This window comes from Strigops habroptila, chromosome 8, assembly GCF_004027225.2.
Source record: "Strigops habroptila isolate Jane chromosome 8, bStrHab1.2.pri, whole genome shotgun sequence".
Classification (NCBI taxonomy): Eukaryota; Metazoa; Chordata; class Aves; order Psittaciformes; family Psittacidae; genus Strigops; species Strigops habroptila.
This window is the reverse complement of record NC_044284.2, coordinates 56,753,756-56,763,051: the sequence shown is the minus strand read 5'-3', so window position 1 is coordinate 56,763,051 and position 9,296 is coordinate 56,753,756. Positions and strand designations below refer to the sequence as shown.

Sequence of the window (9,296 nt, the reverse complement as noted above, 5' to 3'; positions counted from 1 at the left end):
TGGACAAACTCATGAAAGACCATCCACCACCAACTTTAGATGCAGACCTACCACAGCTCACATTTGTGAGCTGGAAAAGAAAAAGAATTAAACCACCTGCAGCTACAAAAGTATTCTGCATAGAGAGACGTTTGAACCATCTTAATATTCCTTCTAAAGTACCAAAGGTCAGAACATAGTGGGCTAGCTTGATTTTGGCCTGATTCAGTGCACCCATTCTTACTGCTCAGCAATCTGTTAAGCATTTGCACTGGTAAGCAAAAGGATTAACTTGAAGTAGCTCATTTTTATTATGATTTTAGTTAAACCAGAGAAGTGGAAGTTTATGCCCAAGTTCCTCAGTCATGGCCCACATGTGTGAGGATGTGAGGTGTATATACTGGACTGAGATGTCAGCTTATCTACTAGCAATGTCCAAAGAGTTAAAAACGGAGGACTGCAGGTACCCTTCATGACAACCTGTGTAAAACAGTCAATTCAGTGCATTAACATGAAATCCATGTTTACAAATCTGAGGAAGAGACACACAGAAGAACAGTAAAAGTATATTTAATTTTCTATTAAACCTCCAACCAGAATACATTTCCCAAAACAGAACTTAAAGCTTTTACATTACTGGTAAGGATTTCATAATGATCAACACCAGATTTTCTCAGAGGAAAGCAGGTAAAACGTTGGTTATGCTCCCTCTCTGCTCTCCTGGCAAACCTGATCTTTTGTCCAAGGTGAAATATTACCAAATCCTGTGAATCTCAAAGCAACATTCTAGTTCCTCCTTACTTCTGGATATTTTGTTTCTTTTTTAATTCCAAAGAAGTCATAAGAAAAGGATTTTATAGCAAATTCCTAAAGCCTGTTCTAAAAAAAATGTTGTTAGAGATCCCCTGTACAAGACCATGTTAATCTAAGCAGCAGCAAATTTGCTAGAATGAAGTCTGAAAGCATTATTACAGCCTTAAAAAATGCAACTAATGTAATTGATATGTCAAACTATCACCTTCTTCCCTCTCTTCCCAACTAACCTGAACAGTAGCCTCATTCAACTCTAAAGGTTTATAAAATTTTCCATACTGATTAAAACAAAATTGTCACAAATACCCACCACATACCATTTGTAAGAGTTAGTGCCTCAAGCTTAGCTTCTCTGCCACAGAGAAACCGATGGAATATATTAAGAGAATTAAGGTCTCTAACCACATAATTTAGGTGAGAGAGGTCCAATCAAACCCAGCCTGCATCATGTTATTGATAATGCCTACTTTCATTCTACTTTTTTTTGTGAAGAATATCAAGTACTGACTGTTTTCTCTAAGGAGCTCAAAGTTTAGCTTTGCCTGGCTGAAGCTGTAGATTCTGAAGTTTCATTGCCATGCCCATGTTCCCAGAGATCTTCAATTTGCCTTGAAAGAATGCCTAAAAGGAAAGAAATAGTCTATGAAATGCAATACAACGTATTACCCCAAATGCACCCTCCATAGTTATGGGCTATTACGTATGTGCAGGTCCTGGCCTGCAATTTTGTAACTCCAACAGTTCTAGCAGACACCTCGCATTCACCAACAAATGTATTTTCTGACACTAAAGATAAAATAGTGAACTGAGGAAGCTGTATGCTTATTATATTTGTGATACTTAAAGAAAATGAGCTTGGCATTGCTTGTTTCTTGGATTATCCTAATGATAGATCTGTATGCAAAGCAGGGCAGAATACCCAGTGTTTTGGTGATGACAGTTCATAGAACGAAAGTTCACTACCTCAATTGAACATGATAAAGCAATAGCATACAGTAGCTGCCACAAATCATTTCTTACTCAAATCCCCCCCCAGCCATTACTGGTTTTGTTACTGATTAACTCAATTTTGCAAATCTAGTCTATGAAGCACACCCTAAAGATTTGTGGATTTTCCTCCAGACTTTGTAAAAAGATGAACTGCACACACTAGAATGTCCAAACTGGTTGGACATTCTATTGCTTTTTGCAATTGCTTCTGAGTTTCCTACATGCACATTATAACATTTCTGTAATGTGCTTTACCTTCAAACTTCTCCTAGACACAAGTCAGTTCCTGTGATTACCAGACCAAAAACTTAAAAGCATGTTACCCAGAGCACTTCAAATTTAGAAGTACAGAACAGCAACTTAAAATTGACATAAACATCTGGTTTTGTGCACTATGGCTGCTTTTGACATACTGATGAATAAAAAAACCCCAACCAAATAATCACAGGCATTCAGTGGATGCTCACCTCAATTTCTGTTTTTCAGCATCAAGATAACTCATTACACTAATGCCAGCTATGAGTGTAAAGCCCTCCAAACAGAGGGCCGACGTTCCTCCTTTCTCAAGTCACACTGCAAACTGTAGTTTCCCCTTCTTCTCTGCAAACCAAGCACCACTGTATCCCCTTCTGGATTACCTATAGGATGTCTGAGATAATATATACCTCTTCAGAGAAGTAGATACTATCTTTCTTGATTAATCTTACTTCAGAAGAAGTTAAGAATTATCGCTCTTAAAATCTGCCATGGCAGTTATGGAGGGGGGATTTATTTTCAATAAATTTCAACTTAAACACAGTCAGAACAAACAAGTCAGTCCTCTTATCTCATCCTTTCTATACTTACTGTCTGAGGATTCATTTTGCCAGTCATGAGAGCTAACAGATCAGTGTCAGCCATTGTAATTGTACAATCCGCCTTCTTATCTGTAAGACAGAGTTGACTATGAAGATTTAAACTGAGAGATGAAACAGTAACAGAAGCTGCAACTCCATGAAGAATCTGTTGATACTGCAGGTTAGCAAAATGGCACTGTAAGTACATACAAGTAGCAGCCATTATAAAAGTATCAGCAAGAGGTCACCCGATAGCCAACAGGCATCTGTGCCGCCTTGTAGCACCGACCATCCAAGCACTGCAGGAAGATGGACTTTTCTGAAAGGTGCTAAGCAAATTCATTCCTTGAAATCATAATCTACTTGTAATCAGACAGAATGTTAACCACAAGCATTGGCAATCATCTTAAGTTTCATCAAGCTTAAACTTGCTAGTATTAAGATCAAATCATAAGAGATGCGTTTTCCCCTGTGACGCTCTCTGAAGATACTCGTCACTGACATTTCTGGCATTTCCTGCCCTCTCCTTCAATGGGAACAACATGTGCATTCTAAAAGCACTCATTTGAATTAATTCAAGTTCAGAAGTTTTCAGGATCTTCTTATTAGAAATAAGCTGAAAAATCATTCTAATAAGCTCCAGTAGAAATACTGATGTATACACCAAAGGGCTGAAACCTGCACACATCTTTTTCTACACTCATCTTATTATAAAACTTGAATCCGGTAAAATGTTGTGCATGCAACAGAAAACAGTGCTTTTCTTTTTGTAATAACTTAAATCAATGAATTCCAAATCAAACCCTCTGTCATGTTTTTAATTAAAAGCTTAATGATGCAGGTTCATGGATACATGAGATTCTAAGGACAGACTGTTTTCTTTGACTTTTTATACATCACTAGGATGCATGACATCAGAAATGAGACAAACCAATAAAAGAGAAGTACAAATCCTTTGTTTCCAATACTTCTATGGGGTTCCCCACGACCCCCCACACTGTGTCTTACTTATGTCTGCCTTTTTTTTAAATGGAACTTGGGAGTTTATGTCAGCTACTACAGTATTGAAATCAGTCAAGTTTTATCGCTGCACAGAAGTAACTTAATGAGATAAACCAGCTTATCACCTACCAGTGCCTCCAACAAAGCAACTGAAGAACCAGCTGCAAATCACATTTCTGGCCCAAATTTTAAAAGGTGAGAACAACAAAACCCCTGAGGTTTGAATTATTCCATTATTTTAAAAATTCTTATTCCTGTAAGAGTCATCTGACAGATCTGTCTGGAGCTTCTAAGAAAACATGCAATTATGTAGGCAGAATTCAGAGTAGATGATGTTTAATTCTTGGTCCAAAGCATCACCATTAAAAGTGTCAGTAATAAGAAAAGTTTGAAATGAAGGCAGCTAAGTTTAAAGTTAAGGCAGCTCTACATCACTTTTGCTCAAGGTCACTGCAGCTTAAATGGAATATGAATTTATAGTCTTTTCATGAGCTTGATGTGTTTTCTGCAATGACATAATAAAATAGCACTCACCTGCATTAACTGCTACGGAGCCTTTACCATTTTTCACATCTACTATCCAAGTTGCTTCTTTGCCACCAGGACCATCTTTTATTTTGAAGGCAAAGACTCCACCAATTTTCTTGACAAATTGCTCTCCTTCCTGGAACGACCATGAAAGGTGTGAATTATTCATTTACTTCAAAATAATTTTAACATAGTTTGAATGTAATAAAGTAATTTACAAACCTTTACCTTTTTCCACTAACACAGAAGTCTCCATTTCCCTCTATCAGGCTTCATTTAAACAAAAATTTAATAAAAAAAAATAAACACACCCCAAAGTACCAAAACAAAACCCTACAAACTATGACTATCCATGTGTCTATATTAAAATCTATCGACTAAGAAAAATGACCAGTGTCCTAACAGTCTTGTCTTGATGCAAGTCTTGACAAAATGTGATTTCTTCTTCTAATCACAAAGCAAGCAACAAACACCAAACACAAACTTTAAGTTTCTTCGGTTAGCCAGCAAGCTTCTCGTGTACAATCTGAACTTGCCTTTACTGAAATGCCCTTTATGCAGGTAGGAACTAGCTGAAAAAAGATGTTTTAAAATCATGGCACAGCATAGAAAGATTTCTGGCACAGCGAAACTCAAAGCTGTAACATTAGCTTCAGTGAGGAGTAGTGAGGAAGTGGCTGATGATACTATATTCCCATGAGACTTCACACATGTCCTGTCATAAATTACAATAGCTAAAAGAAGTAGTCAAATACCTCTTGGAGCTTCTTTTCAATCTCTTTGAAGACCAAATGTGACTTAAATCCATCCACAGCTGCACTGAGGGGCACAGCCGCAATGCGGTCGGAGCTGCAATGAAAAACCCAGTCATTTACATTCCTTTAATCACATTTTCAGCATACTCAAATTATCATGAAGAGGCCTCTAACACCAGTGAGAAGAGCCACGCTGAAACACTTCAGCAGGGTAGAGCTAATATACGATATCTAAACAAAGCTTACTCTCTGATGGGCTTGACAGTTTGAATGACAATCAGTTGACGTACCTAGATGTTTTTGCATGTACGGACACGACACTGATCTTATAATGATAGCAAATCATCCACCTCAAGATAAACCATCCACTACAGTCACACCTGGTGTGAAGGGAGAGCGGCACATGCATCATTTCAGGGAAATACCTTTTCTTTTTTTGGCAAAACTAATCTTTTCCCTCCCAATTCATGTGGGTCTCAACTGTCACGAGAGGGACTAAGCACTATGCCTGATCCTCTGGAGCAGTCACCCTGCATGGCCTGATACAACAGCATGAAACCTAATTCTTCATTTCTACAGAGGCTCCCGAAAATGAAGTGAGTATAGATATGTCCAAAGAAATGGCAATGCAAGCAGCAGGAAAAACAAGCTTACAGTTCTTACCATCTCTTGGCAGCACAGTTCAAAGCTGTGGTCAGGTCTGATATTGTTACAGTGACAGAATCGCTTAAGCAAGGTTGCTAGAACTTACTTGTGTGGTACTAACACTACTCCACAGAGGCAGCAGTGGTAGTGACTGTCTCATCTGAAGAAGACACGCCAATTTTGCTCATAAACCAAGGCTGTACTAACAGGATGCAAAATTGTAATGTGTGAAGAAAAGAACTGTTTCAAAGACTAATTCAAAAATGAATCAAGTCCTGCTGTCATTTACCTTGATGTGCATTCTTAGCAGCTATTACTAAAGTCACTAATTACAAGCTAGATCTTAATCCAATCATTAAGATTGGATTGTGCACTGCTGTAGAAAATACGGTGTGCAGTATCTTCATTAACATGAAATGCCACCACCTTTGCCTTACTTACACAATACACATCACCACTCCATTACATAAGTGGTGTCAGGAGAGATCAGCTGCACTGTTTCGTTCCAAAGTCTGATTTATATACATTAGTGCAACTCCTCGTGCCAAGTGCCTCCTGCACGCGAAGCCCTTGGGAGAACTAAAAGGTTTTAAGCTTCTGTAATGCAAGATCAAACTACTATTGCTGAGATTTGAGTTGTGCCTAAGAAAGAAGTTTTTAAAATCTCCATAGCAATCAAGGTGAAGTGAGCTGTAGTAAACTGGACTAAAGTTCTCTCAGGAGCAGTATTACCTATACACGTAAAGCTTTTCCTGACAGGAAGGCACTACTTCTAGCACTACCTCAAAGTTAACAGTGCACAAAAAGCAACAGATTCCCTGATCCATAAAATTACAGTATTTTGGAAGACAATGCTCAAAGCAATGGAAAACAGTATATTCCCTATAGAAATCTTTCTCCGTCTGATTTGAAACTGTGTATCAAATCCCACTGCCAAGTTTTGTGAGCATTCGAAGGGAATCCATGAGAAGACATGATTTTTCCTGTATCACATGTTTTCTCATAGGGTCTAACCTCTCACTGGTTACAGAAGTGACAGAATTATCACTTCTGACACGGTACTACAGAAACTCACTGCTGCAGCCCTTCCAAGTTCAACTGCTTCTCTCATTACCTATTCCACGGATGACATTGTCACCTCCAGGAATGGTACAGGTCTAGCTAAAACAGACATTAGAAACATGATTGGGAGGGGAATATTTCTTTCTAGAAGCCCAATACCTGACAAATTTTACTGTTCACGAGTTTTGGAGCAAATATGAAGTATTGGCATCAAGCTTTAAAACCAAAACCATAATATCCACAAACAGTGGTTCAATCTTTCTGATCAAAGAAGTTGAAAGTAAAAACATAAAAAGGGACCTGTGTATTAGAAAAACATCTCCTGAAATTCTGGTGTATTTACAATTTTCAAGTATTTTCTCTCAATCCCAGTCCATCCTGGAACAGAACTACAGCAGACTGCAAGACAGCTTCATGGCAGTGTTTTCCTCTCACAAGGTAGGAGTGTGCTACCTTGCAAGTGCAAATTCTCTAGCCAGGATAGAAGGAGAAGCATGCCTGAATTCTAAGGAGCGCTTTAAATACCAATGTAACACACAGAGCTGAAAGCAAGTCTTCATGAAACCAAACCAGTAACAATTTTAGCAGTGAAAACAGTGGATATGTCTATTCCCATGGGTGTCTGGCTTTTTTTGGCAAGTCCTTAGTTTCAATTAAATCATTTGAATGTGGCTTGGTTTGTTCTCGGAAGGGTTTTTTTGTTTTGTTTGGGTTTTTTTCTCCAAACATTAGACTCTTCCTTACAGGAAATCATGTGAGCCACTTCTATGGGCCAGTCTGCTCTTTTCAGTAATTCAGACTCACACCGCAGGGATAGGACACTGTGTAAGTTACAATCTCTGTATACACCTGTGGTGCTGTAGGCACACAACAGTTCCAACCGCTGAGCAAGTCCTAGTTTACAGTGCAATTTCTTCCTTGCACAGAGGCAAACAATAAGTCTAAAAATAATAAATTTTGAAACACAAAGATAGGGGAGCACAGTCAACACAAAGTGACTCTAGTTTACACCACCACTGAACCCACTGCCAAAGTTTCCAATGACAGAATAGAATCCCAGACTGGTTTGGGTTGGGAGGGACCTTAAAGCTCACCCAGTTCCAAGCCCCTGCCACGGGCAGGGACACCTTCCACTAGAGCAGGTTGCTCCAAGCCCCTGTGTCCAACCTGGCCTTGAACACTGCCAGGGATGGGGCAGCCACAGCTTCTCTGGGCACCCTGTGCCAGCGCCTCAGCACCCTCACAGGGAAGAATGTAATATCTCATCTCAACCTCCCCTCTGCCAGTTTAAATCCATTCCCCCTTGTCCTGCCCCTACAGGCTCTTGTCCAAAGCCCCTCTCCAGGTCTCCTGCAGCCCCTTCAGGCACTGGAGCTGCTCTAAGGTCTGCCCTTGAGGAGCCTTCTCTTCTCCAGGCTGAAGCCCCCAGCAGCGCTCTCCCGCTGTCCGCAGGGCGAGCACTCTGCAGGCTCTCGCTGTCGGTGCCGGTTCTCACCTGCGCCGTCCCGGGAAGCCCATGCCGTACAGCGTCACCACCACGGCCCCGCCGAGGCCCAGGTTGTGCTGCAGCGCGACCTTTGCCCCGGGGACCTGCCGCCGCCCGGCCAGGCCGCGCAGCTGCCAGCAGAGTTCGGCGCACTGCGCCAGGCCTGAGGAATCGAGCACAGAGCGAAACAAGGAACACGCTGTGGGTATGTTCTATGAACTTCCCTCCCTGGAAAGACATTCAGGGGCTACACGCGATAGGATTTGAGATCGTTAACCCAGGAACATAGAAATATCTTTTCTTGGGAGGCCCAAAATGAACGTGAATCCCTTTTTATTACAGCCCCGACTTCCAGCTGGCATTTACCCTCCATCTCCCCTTGCTCTCTATCAGCTATCTCTGCAGCTGTGATCCCATTTCTTCTTCCCTCCATCCCTTCCTCTCCTTTCTCCCAGACAACTGTGTAGGCCTTCAAGCAAAGCTGTGTAGGAATCTGCATTTGACACATGGAGCTGTACACATTGCCAACTGAAACATTTAAAGAGGGCGAGTAAGAGGTTTTGTCATTCCAGTCACAGATGGGAATTAACAGGTTTCATTCACATTCTCTCAGCCTCAAGGAGGGAATGTGTACAGCGGTACAGCTTGCCCTGGAATGATTTGGAAACTTCAGAGAATGTGTATGACCTCTCATTGGCACACAGCTGGCCTCCAGACTGTTTTAGAGTGAAATTAAGCTGACAGCCTGTAGACATGGTCATTTTCTGCATTTTAACAACTCCTTCCCCTATCCCATGGCAATAGAAACACGAACACCAGTAACTGCCCTACAGGTAAGTGACAAAAACTGAACACAAACCTAGCAATGCAATGCTCCCATCCTGTTACAGATACCCACAGTCTCATTTACCCAGAATGTTCTTCTTCCAAAGCTGCCTAATACTCTCCCCACCCATCAACTGCAGGTCATCCAGCTGCTAAGATTAAGGTTTGTTCTTTTACGAGGTTTCCTCTTCTCTGGTTTTATAACAGCTTCTCATTTCCAAACAAGGAAGGTGAATTGTCTTCACAAATCCAAACACATATTATATCCAAGAGTCACCTCATTTGGAAGCAAGCACAGCAGTTTAAAGAAAACAAAAAACAAAAGGAAAAAGGAAAGCCCATGTTGCTGGGAAATGATGACTGCGCTTCTGCTGT

General features: G+C 40.8%; 1 protein-coding gene across 1 annotated transcript in view; it reads right to left on the bottom strand.

Annotated features, from left to right (window-relative positions):
* Positions 1–265: 265 nt before the first annotated feature.
* Positions 266–9,296, bottom strand: part of SCP2 (sterol carrier protein 2) — a 20,710-nt gene continuing 11,679 nt past the window's right edge. Inside the window, exons 12-17 of the mRNA XM_030493611.1 lie at positions 8,106–8,259; positions 4,904–4,997; positions 4,155–4,284; positions 2,629–2,708; positions 1,301–1,413; positions 266–459 (exon numbers count right to left, since the gene is read on the bottom strand). Of these exons, the coding sequence (XP_030349471.1) occupies positions 1,318–1,413; positions 2,629–2,708; positions 4,155–4,284; positions 4,904–4,997; positions 8,106–8,259 (554 nt within the window). The 3' untranslated portion in view covers positions 266–459; positions 1,301–1,317. The remainder of the gene's footprint in view (positions 460–1,300; positions 1,414–2,628; positions 2,709–4,154; positions 4,285–4,903; positions 4,998–8,105; positions 8,260–9,296) is intronic.